Source organism: Fukomys damarensis, unplaced genomic scaffold (assembly GCF_012274545.1).
Source record: "Fukomys damarensis isolate Sample0158 unplaced genomic scaffold, DMR_v1.0_HiC HiC_scaffold_18, whole genome shotgun sequence".
NCBI classification, from domain to species: Eukaryota; Metazoa; Chordata; class Mammalia; order Rodentia; family Bathyergidae; genus Fukomys; species Fukomys damarensis.
Window position 1 is genome coordinate 13,730,057 of NW_022900930.1, and position 24,384 is coordinate 13,754,440.

The following is a 24,384-nucleotide window of genomic DNA, read 5'->3' on the forward strand; positions in this document are numbered from 1 at the left end:
TCTCACTATGTGGCCCAGGCTGGTCTCGAACTCACAGTGATCCTCCTGCCTCAACCTCCCCAGTGCTGGGATTACAGGTGTGCGCTACCACGCCCGGCACAAAAGTTTCTGTAGTAGTAAAATTAAATGAAGAATTTCTTAATCCAAGCTTCACAGAGTCATAACACTTTCAGGTGGAGTCTGTGAACCTATGCATTTTCGGTTAGTTAATATTATGTATAATGCTGATTTTTCCAGTAAGGATGACCACAGCCTTTGTTAGGTATCCATACTGTCGCTTATACACGATCCTATGAGAAAGTCAGTGAAATATACAAGAAAGACAGTCATTTTGCCCTGTCAAGGAAGCTCGCTGATGATCCATTGGAAGAGATCTGACTCAGTTATCAAAATTACATCCAAGTTTCTTCGACTTTTAAAGTGTACTTTCTGAGGACCGACTTCTTCCACAAAGAATCTTCTCAATTCAAGGTCTTCTTAATACACTAACTACAAAGGTTCCACCAGCACCAGACCATTTACTACATGTTTCAGTGCCACTGCAAATAGGTAGAACAAGGCAGACAATAAACTATCAGGGGCAATGGAATTTGAGCAGTGTTGCTGAATATTAACACATAATTTCTAAACTTTTGGCTTTTCACCCACAGAGGTTACTTAATGTTACATGGCTCTGCCATTTCTGTCCACATTAGCCTGTTTCTTCTCAATTATTTTTGCTTCCATCCGTGGCACCACACAGCATAGGATACCAGGCAGTAACTTCATAGGCTAAGGCTCTCTGCCTTGTCTGTATTGCCCTGGAAGCAGAAATTATGTGCTGTATTTCTCTCCCCCTTGATTGGTGGCAGGTCCCCCAGATGATGCGGTCATTGTGGCCCCTGGGCTTGCAAAACTGGGGTAAGCTCTAAACACGGGGTCTGCTGACAGTGGCCGAGATCCTGCCACTGCACTGCTGCCCGTGCTATCAGAACATGATCCGGCAGTGCATCAAGCCAAAGAAAGTCAAGACACAATAACTCAACCTGCAGTGTCATCCACGGAATCAAAGGGGCTTAACCACTGTTGTGTTTGTAGATTTCATGAATACTTTGAGAATGCAGATTGTCTGCTTTTAGAATTCAGATTTCATTGTGGCTTAGGCAATCAATGTAAAGATTAAAATTACATTACATTATTTGTTCTTTGTCTTTATTTCTACTACGCTGATAAAAATTGTATATTGTTAAGGGAGGGCCGGGAAGGGGGGAAATAAGAGTCAAGATACATTCTGCAAAGGTTCCAATTAATGAATGTAACTGTATTGTATACCTAAAATGTACCAATAAACTTAATGGAAAAAAATGTGTATTCTTGGAACTTTCTCCTGAGATACTGCAATCAGAATTCCTAAGGGATGGATTCAGGATATTGTGTTTTGTAACAAATTTTCTAGTTGACTTTTGCCAAGATTTTATTCTAGCATTCATTGTTTTCTGTTAGTTGTAAAAGGTGCTTTGGTTGCATTTAGCATTTAAAACGAAATGTATTTCTCTTTCTTTGAGTTTCGTGAACTTGCCCTGAGTCTAGTACACTGACCTGTTCACATTGTCACATAAACGTTTGCTGAATGAAAGCGTGAAGACAAAGTTATTTTAAAAGCCACCATATTTTTCATTTATTTTGTTGAATTACTTAAAACTTCTCCAAATTACCACTGTTTTTCATCTTCTCCAAAATGCTGTGTGAAGCTATCAAATAGGTTCAAGAAAAGTAAACACAAGTCACAAAGTCGGACAGTAAAATTGAAAAGCTGATAGTCTTGGGGAGTATTATGGATCTCAGTACAAGTCTATAAAGGAATCAGAAAATAAAAAATCATCTAAATGTTAGAAAAGGGATATCGCAAAGCTGTTTAAAAACATGGGATGAGTCTAGAAACTGCTGAACGAAATTCAAGTCACACACAGAACTAAAAATTCAAATATAATCAGAATTAACAATTTTAATTCTAGCCAAAGTTTGGGCATTATATGTTTACTGATATTTGTGTAACTTTAACAGAGTAATCTTGACGTGATTCATAATTTTAGAGTGGAAAAGTTTAACAGTCATCTGCTGTCATCTCTTTCCTTTATAGATAAGGATAGTGAGGCTCAAAAAGATAATGTGATTTTTCCCAAGGTCCAACCGGGTTAGGAATTAAAACACAGAAGTCTTAACTCCCAGCATAGTGCTGTTTTAACTAATTGAAGTTTTATTTTTTCAGGGCCTTGATAAGATAAGGTCAATAAAATGGTCAAACATGGGGTGGGCCATTAAAAAATTCCCTTGTTATGTTGGCATTTGGTAAAACTACAAAATAATGCTTTGCTGCCTATTACCCCAGAGATCACTCTGTACAGTGTCTGAAAATGGTCATCTGATATTGAATTAATACCATAATTTCAAAGTCACAAATGTTGCTAGCATTTCAGGAGTTAGTAGCTGAAGTTACTTTAAGTGACCCTTTGAAATATGGGGTTATCTATAATTGCATTTCTCCCTCTCAAAGCAGATTAGGTAACATTTCTACAGCTACCTAGCACTGTTATAAATAACGAATACTCCAAAACAAGTTTTTTCATTTATAAAAAGACATGCTAATAACTTTTGGTAAAAAAAAAATCTCTAAAGGGTTTACTTATTATTAACTTAGGAACCAGTTTTGAGCAACGATACGTTAAAGATGAACCCTTTTATGATCTAATAATATAAAGCATTCTTTTGTAAAATAACGTCCAACCACCCCACCAAGCAGCTAAATACGTTAGCCTTTAATTCAATGAATTACAACAGATGAATCTACTGCTAGTACCCAGTTAGTAAACAATAATTCTTTCCTAATAAGATGTGATTTTAAAATAATCCAATAATACGATAGTTTGATTTTCTAAAAGTAGCACTTCTAAGAGTTCAGTAAAAGAGCAGTTCTCTTGAACAGCTACTTGTAGTTTTCTTTTTCTTGCTCTCTCTCTGGAGAATTTCTAAGGTCTAAAGTTCTGTGTTTTTCGGAATTCTTCCTTAGCCTCTCCCCCTCTTTCATTCTGTCTCTATTTTTTCCTCTTTCTCTGGGACAGGAAGTAGGAGGCTTTGACCTCCTCAGGATCTTTCCAATGTTAGAAGGTGGTCTTTTCAAAAAGATTCCAAGCCCTGGATTTCTTCCTGATTTTATTTTTCAGATAATTGTGTCAATAAATAAAGTATAAAAGCCCCCCCCCCTTTCCTCACAGATGTATAATGACCAAGTGACTCGTTCGATGCCAATTACCGGGCTGAGCAGCTTCTCTGCTGGAGAAATCCGGGTTATCTCCCAGTCCCTGGGACTGCGCTGTGTTTTCCTGACAGGGTGGGGGTGGGGTTAGCGGGTCAGTGGGACCCTGGGCCTGGGCCGGGACTCTGCTTCTGCACGTGAGTCGTGTGTTGTGGCCCTAGTTGTTGAAGGGTTGCTCTAATGATTTCCCTTCCCCATCCGGCCTAAATAATGACCCTTTTGATATTTAGGAAAAAAGAAATGTTATGGAAACACTGCTTCCTGTGAATAAGCATAATAAAACTAGGAGAATACAAACGCCACATCACATACTCTATAAAAAGCTCTGTGAGCTGGTTGGTGAGGAGGAGGAGTGGTGGGAAGCACCCATTCCCTTCACCCAGTACTGCTGATGCCTGGAAGGCCATCCGGGTTCCGCTCTGCCTTTTCCCGGATTTGCCCACTTTCAGTTTAATGGACATCACTTTATTCTACCCCCTTTGAACTACTCCTGGACCGGTTTTGTTCATAAGACGGATCTCTAAGACAATTCTCAGAAAGTACTGAGAGCTCACCTAAACATTTTGAGGATATGCTCCTAAGTGAAATAAACAGGTTACACATGTGTTAAAACAGAATAGTTTCTCTGGTGTGAAAAACTGTAATAGAACAACAAGATCCTAATGATATAATTGACCAAGTGAAACAGGAAGAAAAGGGCTAAAGGTGAGGGGAAGTGGGAAGGGTAGGGGAAAGGGAATAAGGGAAAAGAAAGAAATATGAGAAAATGAAAAAATGGAAATAAAGTGTTTGTAGATGGGGAGAGGAGAAGGGGGTGAAGGGAGGGCAGGGACAAGGGGAAAAAATGAGAACCAAGATCTGTCATGTAGAGGTACAAGATCCCAATGATGAATGTAACTGTGCTGTATCCCTAAAATGTACCAATAAACTCAATGAAAAGAAAAATAAATAAATAAAATTCATCCAGGGATTTAGCTCAGTGGCCCCGAGCCTGCCTTCCAATGGCAAGGTCCGGAGATTCCCAGTACAAAAAAAAAAAAAAATCCAACAAGTAGCAAAGGAATCCCAGCGTCAAGGAGGTTGCTGCACCCTCGTAAGGATTGTCTGCATCACTGCAAGTTGGTACACTATGCTACCTTGTACCTGTTTACATCTGAAAAAGCCCATCTGTCCATTTAACTCAGAGCATTTAAAGGGCTGTGTTTCTTTTTTCTTCTAGAAATGTCTATCTCCCATAGCTCCTTGCAAATTGCCTTCCTTGTTTGTGATAAAAGCTCAGAAATGTTAGTTATCTAATTAAAAGACTTCCATTTGATTTTCCGCAAGCTCACTGCAAGCAGTCCATGCATTCATTTGATTAGTTTTCACAAAAATATTTTGACTTTCTCATGTGCTGGAATTGCAGAGGCAAATAAAATACGGTCTCCACCCTGAGGGAGTCCATACAGTAAATAGAGCTGTGCAGTCCAAGGGTGTCACCATAGGTTTGAGAGATTGTTAGTGAGATGACGGCATGGACCAAATGGAAGGGGCAGATACTTTTCTTCCTGTCTTCCTTAAGAATGCACTGCTATTCCATGAATTACTGCATGTGAAGGTTGAAATCTGATACTAAGGCCAAGCATCCTTAGAAAATCCAATACAAATGACAAGTGCTAGTACATATGAATGCTAATTTTGGAAACAGACGCCTTTTCTCCACAGGATTTTTGGTGGATTACAGTACGTTTCACCTTGCATTTGTGTGTGTGTGTGTGTGTGTAGGGGGGGAAGGTCCTGCAGAAAATGCAAAAGCATGTCCATAAATAATGTTATATTGATGCAAACTAGGGTGCTACTCTATTTGTATTCAAGTCAATTTTTGTTCAGATTTCTCCATTTCTTTATGGTAAAATCCAGCACACTTGCCCACATACTATTTCTCAACATTAAGATACACGTAAAGCATCGGGGAAAAAAAATGAGAACCAAGACCCGTCATGTGAAGGTGCAGGATCCCAATAATGAATGTAACTGTATTGTATACATAGATTGTACCAATAAACTCAATAAAAAGAAAAAAAATTAAAAAAAAAGATACACGGAGAGGAATTTTCCTCCATCTATTTAACCAACATTAGCATTTCTGGCCTCTTCGTGCCCTACCCGTTCTACCCTTGCCTTGCTAAGGGCAAAGCTCTGGTTTTAAGGTAATATCACTATGTAGTTAGGAGTTTCTATTACATGAGATTTTGGTACAGTTTCTCTCCCATCACTTTTAATAACAACAACAATAACAATAATACTTTCACTACTACTACTAAATAATATTGGTTTGTTGCTTTCTGAAATACAATATTGCATTTGTTACTGATTTCAAACTATTCACTGTGCTTTGGATGGGACATTTCCTCAACCCCTTCGTCATCTTCCCAGCTCAGCCTCTCTATAAAGTGTTATTATCAGTCCTCTCTTCTTTATAGACCGGGGAATGGGTTCGATGACTCACAGAACTGTTAAGGGACAAAGCTCATAGGATTCTCATCTTTTTCCTCTGACTCTCCTGCTACTGTTATTGCAATATCTTCCTTATTTCTATCTCAGTCCACGTCCACGGAGGCCAGTAACGCCTTGTGAGACACTTTATGTGATGCTGTTATGTGTTTAGCAGCCGTGGCATCAGTGTGGCATTTATCTCTGCTCAGGTCTAGCATGTGTGGATTCAACAGTAGTGGGGAAAAAGTACAGTCTTAGGATCCTTCTTTTCCATGCTGGCCTTTGTACTAAAAGGAAAAAGGCTTCTTATGTAACAGATGGAGCAGAATGGGACTTATTGTTCAACTCCAGCCTTTTCCCAGCAAGAACCAAAACTACTTCTGCGAGGCAATAGGAATAATAGGTATCATCATTCAGAAAGTATATTTTCAACTTCGTTCACACAAATTCTATCTGCATAGATTCAAGATAAATATCATTAAACCATTGCCAATTCTTTATCTGTCATTTTTCCCATACAGTAATATATATAAAATGTTGCCAAGGATATTGGAAAAACACTAAATCTACCCGGAACTTCCACTTTGATAATTTAATTGATACTTTATCCTGAACAAAAGGAATATAAAACCATTGACATTCTTGCTTTGATTACTTGCCTTAATGCCAGTATCTCTAGTCTTTGGCCAAAATCCAACATCTTTTTGAAAGCAGAAGAAATTCCGAGTTTTACATTACAAAGTGTTGCAGCTCACTCTGTATCCACTGTCTTTAGAGAAGGCCACCGAGGACAGGTCTCAGCTGGTAGAACTCCCTCTGGAAGCTACCCTGGTGCTTTATTGCTGATCTTTGGGATGCACAGGTATTAATAATGCAAAGAATAAAAACAAAGTGAAAGCAAATGGACTGTGTTTGTAATCACACACAAAATACATCTGACCATCGTGCATTGAAACATATTGACTATCCAAGACTGCCTCATATTATACTGTATTTTTAGAAAAGCAAGCAAAAGATCTAAAGAGATTTCTTTATTTGGTTGCCAGCATTCAGAGAACTTCACAAAAGACTGTTATACAGTGCAGTAACTTGATGTAATTGACTAAGCTTGCTTGCTTTCTTTCTTTCTTTCTTTCTTTCTTTCTTTCTTTCTTTCTCTTTTCTTTTTGCAGTTCTGGAAATTAAAGCCAAGGCCTCAAGCATTCTAGGAAATCACTCTTCTACTGAGGTATACCCCTGGTTCCGGATTTGTTATTTTCATGGGAAGTTGATCACTGCAATTTGGGCTTTCATTATAATTTAGAGTTTCATCTTCTATTATCTGCAAAGAAGAGAAACTCCTGGGTGATTCTGATTTCTTTGATGTTAGGTAATAGAGAGTAATTAGGCAAATGGAATATTGTAAGAATATGATATAATAGTACATGGGCTAGTTTCTTCAGCTCTATTCAAGGAATAAAAGATAGTAATTGTGTTTTTGCTATTGATTTCTTCTCATGTCTGTTTAGAAAAACTTTTAATTTTGTTTGCTTTTGGATTAGACATGTTCAAAATAGTGAATTTGGTAAAGATTTCATGTAAATAAAACAGAGATTTGAATGTTTGATTGTCTCCACGTTGGGAATGGTCGTTTCTGGTCGTGAAGAGGCAATGTTGCTGTAATAGCCCCTCAGAGTTATTATTTTTGGCTGATTATTCTCTGATGAGGAAACAGGAACCTGACATTTTACTGGATTCCCAGGACCCACATCTTGAAAGAGTGGAATGATCAGCCTTCCCTAGAGAGTTGTCAGTCAGGAAAAGAGGACCATCTGGGGCTAGAGTGGTCGTTCTATTTGTGGAGCCATGAAAGAGCTCAGAAGAGCGGAAAAGAGAACATGGCAACCAAGCTAATTCCTCCTTTTCAGTCCCATGAACTAAGTAAACACAAGAGATAAACTAAAATAAAAGGAAGAGGATCCAAGATGAAATTGAACACAGTGGAATTTTTTTTTTCCTGACTCCAAGACTCAAAATATAGGCTAAAAGTGAATAAAAACTGCAAGGCACATAGATGTCCCCTAGAGGGAATCTGTAGATTTGGTGTTAGAATTCTTGGAGGTCACAGGGGAAAACAAAGAAACAAACACACGGAAAGCAACTTCCTGAAATCCTGAGTGCCTAGAGGAATCCTTACTTTCTATGTTGTCTGTCTGTTTTTATGTTCTTAATCCAGAGGGTTAGGAGTATCATGAAGACAAGTGTGCAAGGCCAGATATAATCTAAACTCTCTTTGTCTTTGCCGATTTAATACATTGCTGCGTCTTTAAGAATTTTAAACCACAGTCCTCACCTTTGAGGAATTTGCAATCTAACAAGAAAATAAATCTTAGAAATAACAGAAGCACAGCAATAAAAATTCCTTCTAAATCATTATGGTTAAACACATTCACATTTGTTACCACATTAAATGTTTTTCTTTATTACATTTAAATTCATCAACAGATACATGAAACATATATAGCAAAATGTAAATTATAAAGCATAATATTATAATGATCTGCTATGATTCCCCCATTCCTTCCTAGAAGCAGGACCTGACTGATGTCTTGTATCTGTCTTCAAGTTCCTCTCCTATCCCACTTCTGCCTCCCTCAGGCGTAATGCTCTGTTAAATATAGTTTTGTTTATCCTACCTTTCTTTCCTTCAATAACATACCCTGTTTATGAGCTCTATAAATGTATAATACTCTGTTTGGTCTTCTACAACTCAACCTTATTCTCTGCAACATTATTTTACAAAAAATAGTGTTGTGGGTTGAAGTGCTTCATTCATTTTGTATCTATTTAATATACTATTGTGTTTAGCTGATGAATGTATTCATCCATTTGCTTGTCCATGATAATTTGGATCATTTCTTGGTGTTTACTCTTGTGAGCATTAATGTAATTAAAATTCTTGAACGCCTTTTCAGAAGACCATATTCAAGAATGACTCTAGTATATATATCTAGGAGTGTGATGTTCTGATTTCTTAGAGTATGTGAATGTTTAACTTGAAGATACATCATTGCACGTATTCTACTCTCCACACTGACCCTTAAACCCTCTACAGAGCACCAAACACTTCCTCTCTCTTGCTCCCTACTCATTGGATAAACTCTATTACTGTACAACTTGCCCAGCTCCTGAGTATCCTGGATGGCTCGCTCTGTTGGTATTGTGAAGATGCTGCAATCTACCCTGTGGGATCTGTGAGTAATAAAATTGTTCTGTTACTTCACATATTTTATTGAGTTGTCATCTGAATGGTAAAGCAAATTCTCCTCCTGGGTCAAGATAGTTCTAGAAGTTGGCTATTCTGGAGGGATTGAACTGGATAGAAGTCAAACAAGCATCACAAGGGCACCTGCCAATGAAAACAAGTTTCAAGTTTCCAACCGGAGGGACACCTGATCACAGGGAAGACAATAAGGCATCAGGCTGCCTGTAAGGATTACAAAGTATCTCGTGAAAGGCACACTGCAAACATTCAGGATCATCTCCCATGGAGCCACAGCAGGGCAGGGCTAGAGTTTACAACTACTTTCCTCAAGCCCCAATTAGAGGGAAACAGGACAGCTTTTTTTCTTACTGATTCTCAAGGACACTGCTAACATGCACCAAATACTCTGCAAGGGAAATTTTTCTGGGCCTTCTTCTCTTTAGTTCATTAATTTTTCTAACCCTTCACAAAAACTGCATTATATTAATAACAATATCTTTAAAAAAACCTTTGAATATTTGGATGCTCCCAATCTTGTGTTTCTTCTTCAAAAATCTCTGTCCGCTGTGCTTCTATTCATATTTTTAGAATCAGTTTGTCAAGTTTCTTGAAAAAATTTTGGGATTGTTTTCTTAATGCCTTGCCTCTAAGGTACAAATTCTGAGAGCATCAATGTCTTTTTTTTTTTTTTGGTACCCAGAATTGAACTCAGGCCCTTGTGCTTGCAAGGCAGGCAGCAGAACCACGGAGATCACTGAGATGGTCCTGAATGTTTGCAGTGTGCCTTTCAGATATTGCTTTGCTAAACATCTGTGCAGATATCCAAATGTCTCAAAGGTCTTTAGTTTTCCTGAAGGGATACAATAAAATCTGAAGAAAATTAAATATATAAATTGGTCTAGTTTATATCCTCCTAAATAATAATATCATAGCTCAGTATTATGGAGAAACATCAGTAGGGAAGCTTACTTTATGTAAAATATACCAATCAGATTTTCTCTAATTTTTCAACAGTTCAGATAAAGCAAAGCACAACAATAAATGCGCTTGTGCTCATTCACCCATTTAATCTCATTTCCCCCATCACTGAACAAAGTTACTTCCTCTTGTGGAAGAATTTAATAAAATACTTGAATAAAATAATTCATTGACACAGCTGGAAAAGATGAAAGCATATTTGTCTTATCTGACTACCTAAAGTAAAAACTTCAGGAAAAGCAATTTATCATCCAAAGGGCTTTTATTTTTATTTTTAAGTATAATATGCTAGGTAACTATAACACATTGGGAATATTTACATACCATACAGCTATTAGGGGTCAGTATCTAAAAACATACAAAATATTTATGGAACTCTTATATAGATGAAAATATTCTCAACATTACTAATCATCAGGGAAAATGAACATTAAAATGATATAAACTGTTAGAGTGGTGATTATCACAGAGATAAAAGGCTAAGTGACAGTGTAGAAAACGGAATGTTGCACGTTGTTGGTGGAAATTAGTAAAACTGTTACCAAAATAGTCCAAAACTTCCTAAGATATTAAAAATAGGGGTACTCTTTGAGCCAGCTATTTAAGTATTAAGTGTGTTTTAAGGAAATTCTATCATTATATCAAAAAGATACCTCCAGCATTAATCTAAACTTGTAAATAATCATGTTAAGCATAAATGATTTAAGCAATAAATTGCAAATTCTGTTAGAGCACAAAAGAAAGATGTGAATATAGGCTGTGTACACTAAGTGTGCCATATATATGTGTGTGTGTGTATATATATATATATATATATATATATATATATACTCTTGCCTCTTGGTATCTCTGGAAATACTGTCTCCTGGAACCATGACAGACAGCAAAATCCATGACAGTTCAAGTAGTTCCTTACCAAAAACAAAATGGCCTAACATTTGCACATAACTTGTATATATCCTCCTGCATACTATATAAATTACCTCTACATTATTTATAAGATGGACTACAATGTGTACATAGTGTAAAAGTATACATGGGGTCAGTACAGGTACAGCCATCACAGGCCTAATTGTCAGTCCTCAGTTGATTGAAACCATGTATAAGCAGGGCTAATTTGATGTACATAGAATGGAATATTATTTAGCTGTAAGAAAGAAGGAAATCCTGATATTTGTTACAAGAGCAATAACAATGGATGACAACACAAACCACACACAAAAGACACCGTCCTTCAGTTCCCTTTGATTTTTCTGTAGCTTATGTAAAACAGTGTCTAGCAATAAATTCACTTGTGCTCAACCCCATGATCACTGCATGACCTCGTATGCACGTGAAGTCTACAAGCATCACATTCACAGAAGTAGAGAGCTGAGGGTATTGCCAGGGATTAGGGAGAAGGGAAAGTGAGGAGATGTTGGACAGGGGCACAACGTTTCAATCAGTTAAAATGACTATGTTCTGGAGAATTACTATACAACAATGTGAAAATTGTTAAAACAATGTATACTTAACATCTGCTAAGAGGGCAGGGTTTACGAGTTTCCATTTCAAAAAGAGATAACGATGACTATGAGGTGAAGAAGATATAATTAGCTTCATTGTGGCATTTATTTCCTATCGAATATGTATATCAAAACTTTCCCTATACCTTAAAAGATATATATTTTGTTTGCAGGAAAAGAAGTTAAAACAGGAAGAGAAGAAAGAATGCCTTCCAGCCAGACTCTGCCACCCATCCTCTCACGCCCACTCTGGAGCCGTGCCAGTCTTCCCGAGTGACATCAGCCCAGGCTCTGCCCCAGAAGATCTCAGGGTGGAGGGTGTCCATGAAGATCTCTCCCTTCAGTGACCACGAAAATCCCTAAAGTTCCTTAGCTAACACCCTTTAAAAATTGAGGCTTGTGGAAAACCTACGCATGGAAAGTCTGTTTCTATTTCAGTTGTGTATCAGTTAAGATGGAAAAATTTTAAAGTCCACACAGATGGTAAATAAATTTCTGCTACATGAGGCAGTTCCTGGAGTAAAGCAATTTTCTCAAATAACAAGTGCCAACTTGTTTTTTTTCTCAGTGAGACTTATTTTTAACTTTTCCAGGGAAGGATTGAGAGACTGGGAGCAATATCCTTCACCTTAGGAATCCAAGTCCCCTTCCCGAAGAAGCCAGAGCTGTGCTCCCTGCAGACGGACATGTATGTCCATACACAAACACGCTCGGAATGAAGGCAGTGGTTGTTCATTTTCTTAGGGGAGGGGAATGAAGGGAGGAATGGAAAGATGCCAATTCCGTAGAAATATTTATGTTTTCATCCCGTGTTTAATTTTCTATAACTTACTCCACACAGTGTGAAATTGACTCATACTTTTGCTTAGGAATTCAAGAAGTCTTGGACAAATGACCATCAATCTTTGAGAATTCATTACACACTGTGAGACTTGGCGCATGTCCCTAGAAGGCTGGATCATAGTCCCTAAGAACAGAGTTGAAACACCTGAACTTTTTCAGGGTCAGGCTTCTTTGGGAAGAATCATGCTTGGGATTCAATTGGAAGCAAATACTAGCACCTTAAACAAAAGTATCCCATTGCCAAACAAGGGTGATTCAAGCATTCCTTTTAATAGTAAGGATTCCCTATTCATAAGAAACACAGCTATTGACTATCATTTCATTAAGTTTGGCTGTCACCCTTAGTGGTTTTCAAGTGGGTATTGCAGCAGCACATTGAGAAACTAGGTAGCACTTCATTCAGCATGACACACAATCTATCAACCAACAATAAATACTTACTAAGCACCTAAATGAATACTAGTCACCCTATATAGTAGTAAAGAAAAATGTTTTTGACTTAAGAGGTTGCAGATGAAAAGACAAATATAAAGAATTAGAACGTGGCCAAGAGCCAGACCGTATGATGTCGATAGTTGTTGTGCAGGTTGAACGTGATATGTTGAGCTGAAATGTCAAGAGGTCTTAGGTGGGATCTATAAGCCATCTACATAGCAAGAGGAAGAATGGAGAGTTTTAAGTCCTTTTCGAATGAAACTGTTTTAAACTTTTAATTTCAGTGAGAACTTCTGGTGTCTGACAAATTCTTATGTCCCACTGTAGGTACCAACAAATAAGCAACTATTACCTAGAAAGCAAATATCCTTTACTTATCAACAAGTCTATGTGGGTTAGAGATCTGAAGAGCTAAGAGAACCATAAAGTTTTTCTAAGTGAACACCTACCTTTGAGACAAGCTTCAGGTGACAGACTTGCTCCAGCCCCAGGTGTTGTCAGAGCTGGAAGAAAACAACCTCTTCCATGAGATAAATCCATGCATGCTCTTTGATTATAAATAAGGAACAATGACAGATCAGTGTCACTGTTCTGTGGAAAGTGTGGCAAAATTTGTCAACCTGGTTTGCTATGCTTTGAAATTATGTGTCCCCTTGGAATTCATATGTGCAAAACTTACCCCCAATTAATTGGTATTAGGAGATGTTCTCTTTAAGAAGTGATTAGGTCATGAGGAAAGCGCTTTCATGAATGAGGCCAGTGCCTGTCTAAATAAGGCCCGAGAGAGACCCTTCTGATTATGTCAGCATGCAAAAAGCAGGGATCATCCATGAACCAGGGAAGCAACCCTCACCAGTTGCCAAAACTAGTTGCACCTGTGTCTTGAACTTTCAGCCATCATAACTGTGGAACATACATTTCTCCTGTTTATAAGCTACCTAGTTTTCATTATTTTGTTACAGCATGTCAAGTGGACTAAGAGAGAAGACGTTAATTCTCTCTATATTTTTTCTTAGTTTCTTTTGTGTAGACACTAAATTTTCTGAGATTTTACATTAGTAACTGAATGAGAACATATTTTGATTGTGAGATGAATAAGGTAATAATGTTTTGGACAGAAAAGTAAGAACTATAATTTTAGTTTTAAAAAGTAATAAATTTCTAAATATTTGTAGATGGTTTTCCTTTCTAGATTTAAACATGTTATATATCAGGATTGAAATTTGGTGAAATAGCCTTTAAAAAAAGGTATATCCTATGAGACAGCACAAATATCTTAATAACAAAAGTTTATTTCAAAAACCCTTGGAGAAAACCTTGATTTTCAATTTTAGTTCAAAAGAACTTTAGTTTCTGATTTTGAAGACTCAGTAAAAGGCCATCTTTTCTATCAGGCCTTTGATTAAACATAGTGGTAAAAAAAATGAATTTCCTGTTATGTTTAGCATGTGCCCAGAAGCCATGGAGATATTTGGACTTAGTGAATTAAAGAAAGAAAGTAAATAAAAGGTCCTATTATGAGTAACAACCATAGAAAATAAAGATTATAAACTGCAGTATTTTCATAATGAAAAGAAAGACATAATTGTAACCACAAAAATCTCTTCCAGAAATGGGTATACACATGGTGTGTTTAAGCACTGAGGAGAAGTGGCGAAATGTAAACCTTCAGACAGATAATCCAGTACTTAAAATGTATTAAGTACTAAAGCATGTGAGGTTATAATTAAAGCTTCCGAAGCCCTCAGTAATGGACATGAGGGATCCAGAACTTAATTCGTAACGTGAAGGAGACCACAGGTGTCAACTTGGAAAATTAATTATGACAAGCAAATGTACAGACTCAAAGGAATGAATCCAAAATGCTATCACATTTTCTTCAGTCTGGCTTTTTTTATAGTTCCTACCTGCTTGTCATTATTTCATGACCAGCTTTTTATGGAATTCTGAATATTACTAAACTTACACAAAATAGTTGGCCCCTTCTGTAGGAATATAAAAGTGAAGAAAATGTGCAAATATGAATATTAATTGAAAAGGAAGCTATAGGGGTGAACCATGAAGGGGAAAATATATTCATTTAAAAACAAATAGTACTATACATGTTTTATGATAACATTTATCACACGGAATTTTTACCTGTACATGACATATTTTGATTCTTCTTTTTTCGCATTTCCTTTCCTCTCTTCAACCTTTGTTCCCCTTCATATTTACAAAAGTTTTGCTTTCATTTTTCCTTCTATTCTCTTTTGTGACTTTTTGGGAACATACCACTGTAATAGCCATAGCATTGACAATATTTTAAAGTTTAATCTGCTTCAAGAAATTGGATGGAGTTTTCAAAATATTAGGAAAACTGAATATAGAAGCAAAACTATTTTAACAATTCCAACAGAATTTTTATGCCACTAAAGAGGCTTAAATGTAAAAGAAGACACAAGACCTATTTTCATATATGCATAAAGAGATGAAACAAAATTCTTTTTTGTATAACATACAGAAGTCATCGATGTAATTTATTACCCAGGTAAGATTTTTCAGAGATTTAAATCTGAGGCTAACAAGGCTGGATGCAGCTAAAACAGGTATAAAGTATGGTGGTACAGACAAACCAAGATGAAGACATTGTGCAAAAGGATGTTGGTCTCATGAATGTTTTTCCTACAAGATTTTTTTGTAAAGGGTGACAGTGTCTCATTTGCAAATATCGAGCAAGTAACACAATGCCCAAATGTTAGATAGTAAAACATGCTGAATGAAATGATGAATAAATTAATATATATTTATATTTATTTAAATAATTATAATTTAATTGTAAGATACATCCCCTCATAAATATGAAATTAAAGAAGATGAATATTGGAGTAAGGACAGGAGGGTGAGTGAGTTTTCTCTATTTTTTCTAGGTACACAAAATTGGAAATTATGGTTTCTACTCTCAACAACTTTATAGAAAATAGAGACAATTCCACAGTCAGCTGTTGCAGAGAGAAGAAAGACTCATCAGTCTATTCACCCATCTACCTATCCATCTCCTAGGAAATTTCCTATTTCTGATATGTGACGTTAATCACTTCAGCTACACAATGGACACATGGTCACCAATGAGAATATAATACCATCAAATCATATCCTCAGTTTCCCTCAAACAAGATAAAAAATATATTAAACATCTTTATTTTCATTCGTTTGTCAGTGAGGATGTCTTCAGGGAGAGAATTTGGATGATGTTCCCTTGGGAACTTACGAAAGTGGAATGTAAAAATTGAGGCAGGTGTGGACAAGGGACTCTAGTAGCCCATGGATGGCCAGAGAACATGAACATATCTAGGGCATTTCTCTAGGATTTTTGTAGGGTAGTGAGAATAAGGCTTAAAACTGTAACAAGAATTGACACAGAGTACTAAAATACAAAGTAGAGATATGATCTATGTCTCTTAAAACAACAAGAGATGTGCCATTATAGTTTTTCATACATAAGATCCTAATGATATAATTGACAATGTGAAATAGGAGGAAGAGGGGTAAAGCTGTAGGGGAAATGGGAAGGGTAGGGGAAAGGTAGTAAGGGAAAAGGAAAAAAAAAGAGAAAATGGAAAAATGGAAATAAAGTATTTGTAAATAGGGAAGGGAGGATGGGGTGAAGGGAGGGCAAGGATGAGGGGAAAAATGAGAACCAAGACCTGTCATGTAAAGGTACAAGATCCCAATGAAGAATGAAACTGTACTGTATACCTAAAAGGCACCAATAAACTCAATGGGAAAAAATTTTTAAAAGAGATGGGTTAGCACTTTTTCTGGGGAAATTATCGAATGAAAATTTCTTAGGTAGGGCCGAGGATCGAGGATTTAGCTCAGTGGTTCTGGTGCCTGCCTCACAAGCACAAGGGCCTGAGTTCAATCCTCGGTACCAAAACAAAACAAAACAAAAAAACATTTAAAAAAATTTCTTAGGAAGATTAAATCTGACTATATTGTGTATAATGTACTGGAATAAGATAAAATATTGGATTTAGAAGGATAGTGAAGAGTTTATTTTAGCCTCTCCACATGCTGAAGTAAGGATATAAATAGGGTGGAAATTCTTCATATATTCCTACACAAGTTACAGAGAGATAACACACTAATAACCTATTATAATCTGTTCTTCTAATAATTCAGGAGAGCTAATTGAGCTTACAAAATCTAAAGAAAATTCAATTGGCGGGAAACAGACTGTTGCAGAAAAAAGCAATTATTTCAGATATCAGCAAGAACATGTTAGAATATTCTAAAATAATCCCTATAATTAGTATTATGAGGGTTCAGAGTGAAATGCTACATCTATGAAACAATAACATGCTATAGTAAGAGCATTCAGAGAATATACTCTATATTTTTCATATTCCCTCCTGTTATCAGTATATGCTAAGATCTAAGCTTGAGCCCTTCTACTTGCACAAAATTTCCTCTCCTTTCACCAGGTCAAAGTCAAAATTCAAAGCCACTTCCTGTTGTGTTTCAATGGCATTTCTTCTATTGCATTAGGTCTAACAACTTACAAATACTAGGTGCAAATATGAATATCAATAAAAAAATTGGACTTTACATTTTCCTTTGCCTTTCAATGTCTTTTTTTGTTTCCTTTTCTAGCAAGCATTATTTAGTAGTTGCCCTTCCTCACATACTTTAATTTCTGTCCTCTTCTATGTTCCTCAACCTACTGAAAACAAGCATCTGTTCCCGCCAAAGCTATTGACAAGCTGCCAGTGGGATTCAGAATCTTAAAAACCATTCTTCTCCTTCCTTTATCTGGATCTACCCGCAGCATTTGAAACATATAGTCTACCTTTCCTTTTAGAAACGTCTCTACATGGCTTGCTATTTGCTTGGTTTTCTTTTTGCTTCTATCCAGTAGAAAGTAAGTCTGTTGGATCAAAGATATCACTTTGAATCCCTCATAGCAAGAAGAGTGCTTGACATAAAGTGACCATTCAGTGTCTGTTTGTATACTATGTAAGTTAAACAAAAACTAGGAAAGAGTTTATATAATTTAAAACAGAACTGCAGCAATAAATAATTTAGGGGAAAATGAATAATGAAATGAATCCATGTGAAGATCAAGCTGTTTATCTGGTCCAGCGATTCAAGAAAATGTTGTGAGAAATAGAGCAACAACGCAGGTAAGTGCGAAATATAAAGTGTAATTGAAAAATATGGTGAATGTTCAAATTTTAAAAAAGTATTACAGGAAAAGACACACTCATAAATCTCCCACAAAAGGTTCCCTTCCTCTTTTAACACACTCGTCCCGTCATCCTTGTCACTGTCTGAAGCACTTCTGGGAGTCTTGTTTTGTGAATGTCTTGGTGCAGGACTGTGGCCAACCTGATGTCCTGGATTGAATCAAAATGTTTAGCTTTCATGGTAACTTTGACTTTGGATGAGAGCCAGAAGTCAGACAGTGCCAGATCTCATAAGGTAGATGAGGACACATCGTAATATTTTTACAAGCCTACATTTCCACTGGACGGCTCTCAGCAGAGCATTCACTGTATTTTTTGTCACACCTCATAAAGACATTCGTAAAGGAGACTTCCAGAACTGCATCAGAAGAAGGCAACAATGATGGAATAAGTGTGTTTAAGCGAGGGGGAATATTTGACTGGGATTAATGATAATGAGTCTTTGATTATAACATATTTTAAAATTTAAATATTGTGTATCTATTTATATATTTAAATATAAGTACACATCTATACAAGTATATATAGATATATATTTTTATTGTTACATTTTTTGAACAGATTAGATGATGCAAAAGAACTCTGAACATACTCAGCCACCTTATCTTTGACTAAGGGGCCAAATACTTTCACTAGGAGAAAGATAGCCTCTTTAATAAATAGTGCTGGAAAAACTGGCTTTCCACATGCTGAAGATAAAACTAGACCCACATCTTTCACCATGCTCTAAACTAAAATTGAGAAGGATCAAAGATCTAAATATTAAAACCTAAAAACTACGTCTTCTGGAAGATAGAATAGATAGAACTCTTGAAGACACTGCTGTAGGAAAAATTCTGATCACACAGGAAATTCTGTATATATTTTGATTGGCCCTTGTAGACAGAAATTAAGAAATACAGATAAAAGTTATTAAAAATACTTAAGAATTCTGGATCAAACCAACAAAAACAATATGCATAAAATATTAGAAGGAATATTTCCTAAACTAATGAAGGGAATACATTTTTAGATTGAAAGATTTTAGTAAATTTTAGGTTGCACTCAAAAATTTTCTTACTCTGATGAATTTTCTAATTCCAAGGAGTAAGAAATACCTCAAGAACATCTACGAGCTTAAAAACAACTACTTTATAGAAGACAGGTGTCAGTATGCGTAGATCTAATTTGAAGTAAATACTGAGTAGGAAGAGTTGAGGAATGCCATCTCATTTATTAAGCCAAAAGGGCCCAGGGCCGGGAATCTAGCTCAGTGGTTCCGGTGTCTGCTTCTCAAGTGCAAAGACCTGAGTTCGATCCCCGGTACTCAAACAAAAACAAAAACAAAACCAAAAAGGCCCATGAGGACTTCAATAAATATATGCACAATTATACCATTAGGATCTTATTTGCAATTATAGTTTTTCACACCAGAGAAACTTTTCGGTATTTACACATGTGTGACTTACTTATTTCACTTAGGAGAACCAAGACCTGTCAGGTAAAGGTACAAGATCCCAATGATGAATGTAACTGTACTGTATACCTAAAATGTACCAATAAACTCAATGAGAAAAAAACACATATGCAAAACTCCATGATGAAGTTATTTAAGGAGATGTAACTGGTGGAGTTAAAACGATGACATCCTGGAAGAGCAGGTGAGATTTAACAGAGGCAGGAAGACAGTGGAAAGAGTAGAACCTGTATTAGTTACTCTGCACTAAGATGACACTCACAATGCCGTGCCGGTCTTCACACAGGCATTCACCGAGAGGAATTTAATAGGTACACACCATGTGTCAGGTGTGTCCTAGGCACAGAGCAGAGAATGATAACGTTACGAGATGGTGGCACCTGCCGTCAAGGTATTTACACTTAGACTTATATAATCGTATCTTGGTGTTTTCTGAGGCTGCTGTGACAAACTGAATCGCCTAAAAGAGCCCACAATTTTCCATCTCACGGTTAGGGGCCAGATATCACCGTGTTCTGGCAGGACTACGTTGTTCTCTGAAGGTGAGAATCCTTCCTCGCTGCTTCCAGCTTCTAGTGGCTCCAGGCCCTCCTCTGTTTGTGGTTTTATTCCTGCAGTCTCTGCCTCCGTCCTTACATGGCCTTATCCTCTGGGTCTGTGTCCTATGCTCTTCAGTGTTTTATAAGGACAAATGGCACTAGAATTCACCTGGGTAATACAGGATAATCTTATCCAAAAATCCTTGGTTATATCTATCTGCCAAAACCCCTTTTTCCAGTAAGGCCTCATCAATGGCTCAAAGGGTTAGTTGTACACATGCTTAATCACTATGACTGACCATGATAAGGAGTGTACACCATACTGGATAAGTACAGGAGTGGATGCATGAACAGATGACCCCATCCAGCCTGACGGGTACATTTAGAGAATTACTGGATTCACAGAGACTCCTAGACTAGGCCCCCGATTCATTCTGAGGGGTGAAAAGATTTTTTGCAATGAATCAACACTGAAGATGGAGCTTGTAGAGAGACGAAAAACAAGTCACCCAAGAAAGGAAGATGGGTTGGGAAAGCTTCCTTGGGGAGGGCAAATGATGAGTCCAAGTAACTGGAAAAAGCTTAATGTCATTGTAAAGTATGGGATCATAAGGAACAGAAAAGGAGCCTGCAGATAAATGAGGCTTCGACTTCAACTTCCTTCAAGGCTGGGTCCTACACATCGGGATTGTAAAACTTTGAAAAGGAGGACAGAGTTGTGCTGTGTAAGGATAATTAGGGCTGCAGTGTGGAGCACTGGTTGGAAGGGGTCACAATGGGAAGCCGAGGGGCCAGTTTCAATGGTATTGCAGTAACAAGAAGAAGATGGAGAGGATAAAGGGAAAGAGCATGAGAGAGATTGGAGATGTAGAAATATGACTTGCATAACAATTGTTAAATCACCTTAACTCACAGAGTTCTGTGTTTCTAAAGTGAAGATTCCAAATCTCCTAAGTGTTCCAGCTGAACTTTCTATAACTCTGACTAGCCCATAGGTATATATGGTTATGTAACAATGTGCATATAACGATTTTCAGTAAATGTGTTTTTGGGTGCTGAGGATTGAATCCAAGGCCTTGAGCATGTCAAGCACTCGCTGTACTACTGATCTATGTCTCCCAGCCCTTAATGAACAGTCTGAATTCCTGTACCGAGTCTTTTACACAAGGACTGCTTTCCTTTAGTTCTGAGAGCTCTGGGAACATGCTAATTTGCAGTCTCAAAGTAGATTTGGCTTTTTACAATTCCTTCCTAAGTGAAAGATAGAACTAAACTGTACACTTGACTGGTAGATATTGCTTATAACTCGCTCTTAATTATATAGACAGTTCCTCTTTAGTTTTCTTGGTTTTAGGAAGTTTTACAATATCCTTGGTAAAAAAAAAAAAAAGTTAGGAATGCAGAAGGGTGCTATCAAAGTGCCAATGGAATTCTGTGCAGGAAAAACAAAGGCAGCCGGGGAAGGTAAATATGTCACTGTGAACATAAGCAGTTCCCCAAGGCCAACAGTAGTGCATGTCAAGAAACCCATCTGCTCCTTCTCACCTGGGTGCCCACTGGCCGTGATAAGGGATGTACATAATGACAGATGTGCAGAGGAAAGATTACCACACATTTCAAAGTGACCTGACCAGGAACCTCAGAATGAAATGTGTTATTTGCATATAATTTTCCAGGAATCAAGTTCTTAATAACTGGCTCAAATGGTAAAAATTTCTTGAAAATGCTGTGTCAAGCTCAACCAACTAGTATTTGAAATGTAGAACAACAATAAAATCCTTGGATGAAGTTATTATTCACGTTGTGTGCCTGCTATCTCGTTGGTATTTTAAACATATCTTTTGACGACCTTATCGTCCCTTGCAATGGCAGGGATTCCTGGGTTCTACATTACACACATCTATTACATGTCTTCTCTTTTATACAGACTGACTTCTATTTTGCTTGTCTGAGAGCCTATATTGTACAGAAAACCACAATGTGGCCATCTTTACTATTTACTATATTAAGTTTTATTCCCTCATTAATAAATGGCTTCAATCTAGCTTTATAATAAAGAGTAGTGGGGAAGTACTATTTCTCTGAGCCTATGATTCTTCTTGCTTTTATATAAAAGCCCCACAACACTGTCCTCTATTTTAGATGATACTATATGCACCAAGTTTTGTTGTGATAGTCTGTGCAATTTGAAATAAATAGTCCCATGTCTTTAGAAAGAAAAGCTGGAGACACCATCAGTGGGTAACGGTTCATACACATGACTCTCTTTGTCTATATAGTGACTTATTGACTGATTTAACAGAGTAAATCTGGCCTTCCTCAAAATGGAAAGATTTATGTGAAAATAAATTAAATTTCATAATCAGATGGCTCCATAAAGGCAATACGATTGCCTATTTATTCTTCATCAGGAAATAGGTGGTTTCAGTGATCAGGGTTGCAAATGTAGGATTACAAAAACAATAAGGTATTGAATGCCAAAAACAGATTTATTTCCACTTCAAGTTGCCCAATATTCACTGATATGCAATTTAGCATGTGTTTTCTTTCTTCTAGTCTAGCCATAATACTAGGTATAAAAATTTAGCTCTTCATGTGATTACTGACTTGTATACTACAAAAATTTGCATCACTATTCTGCAGAGATCTGCTAGCCTACTCTTTCTCCCTTCCCTCCTTAAGGATTGCTCACCGTGTGGACCCTGTTTGAAATACTTTTTGGCTTGTTTAAAATTTATCATGCCTCAATCCAAACACTGTGGACATCTGAAAGAAAGCACTTTGTAACTTCTAAGTGGACAGAGATAATATTTATGGTAAAAGCCTAGGCGAAGCATAGGGGGAAAATATAGAATAATTGAATTAAATGAAAAGTCAGACCTCTGAAAAGATTAAATTTTTATAAAACTAGATACCACGAGAAGCCAAGGGAAACAAACACCACTTTAGACTCCATTTTCAGTTTTTAAACATTCATTTTATATTTTTGTTGGCCTATACCTGAAATGGTAGTTCAATTCTCAAGGCTGTGTGTTCGTTTTTTTTTTTTCCTGCACACAAAGTGCACAAATGTCTGAAAGACGGGATGAAACATTTCCTTTCATCTTTCCAAAAAAAATCTTAATATTAGGTTTGTGTTACATTTTGATGTTGGCCAATTCTTTCTGATTACTTTTAAATTATAGCTCTTCTATAATAATATGCAACTCAGCAACTTCTCCATGGGGCAGCAACTTTGAGTTGGTTACATGACATACCACTATTAACTCTCTAAATTATAACTCCTTGCCCTTGTCAATACACACACATTATTTCAGTTACAGTGAAATGCAAAGATGTCTAAAGTTTCTTCCAACTGGAACATTCCATAAATTTGCAAAGCAAATCCTCAGTCCTTCATCTCCTATGTGTAGGATGCTACCTGCAGCAGTCTACTCAGGTGAGCAGTTTTTTGCTTGTTTGGTAATGAACATGAGATGGGACACTGAGCATCACATCATCATTTCTCAACAAAATGAAGACAAAATGCAAGAAATGTAATTAAGCAGTGGATAGGAAATTAGTCTCATCTACACAAAGGGAAAATACATCATAAGAAATAATTGCTCTGCACATAATGGCTGAGTTGTTCTGTTTGTCATTGTCCTGTGTTGTGTTTTCCATGCTAGGGACTGAACCTGTCCTACGGCTGGGCAAGTGCTCTACCAGTGAGTTACACCCCAGCTCCATTCAATTCTTCAAGGAGGCACTGGTTGGCCATGCTAACTCAGTCTTTCCCTTCCCTGTGCCCTACTTGTTGGAGTGGAGAAAATGGTCCATAAGACCCTCACAGGTGAGCCTCACTGTACTTTCTGTTTGTATTTCTCTTGGAAACATTTTAAAACAGAAAATAATTAGGCACCTTGCTAATGTTGTTTTCCCTGTGGTAATGACCACTTTTTTCTTGTTTTTGTCAACTCCTCTATGTCAAGTTTGAACACAAACTATATTTCTGCAAGAAACAGTATGCTGAATCTCAAATTCTGCTTGTTTGTTGCAGATATTAAATATGTTATATTTAATATTATTAAGTATTTTTTTAAAATCCTTATTATTTCTTCTATACATTCAAGAGTCATATACTTCATTATCCTTTTAAGAAAAAAGAATCATATCATAGAGAAGTATGTGCACCCATGTTTATAGCGGCACAGTTTGTAATAGCTAAATCTTGGAAACAACCTATTTGCCCATCCGTTGGAAACTGGATAAAGAAGTTGTGGTTTTTCTATAAAATGGAATATTACTCAGCCATAAAGAGCGAGAGAATAGATTCATTCATAGGAAAATGGATACATATTGAAGATATACTCCTAAGTGAAATAAATAAGTCCCACATGTGTAAATACC

At 36.9% G+C, this 24,384-nt stretch overlaps 1 protein-coding gene across 2 annotated transcripts in view; it reads right to left on the minus strand.

The window, feature by feature from the left end:
* The window catches only part of LOC104860930 (rho GTPase-activating protein 7), a 114,738-nt gene that overhangs the window by 58,472 nt on the left and 31,882 nt on the right, over positions 1 to 24,384 (minus strand). The window contains exon 3 of one of the 2 annotated variants that reach the window (XM_033765393.1): positions 6,939 to 7,088. The exons of the other annotated variant lie outside the window; for it this stretch is intronic. Coding sequence (XP_033621284.1) covers positions 6,972 to 7,088 — 117 coding nt within the window. The 3' untranslated portion in view covers positions 6,939 to 6,971. Of the gene's footprint in view, positions 1 to 6,938; positions 7,089 to 24,384 lie in introns of those variants that run through there. 2 annotated transcript variants of the gene reach the window in all.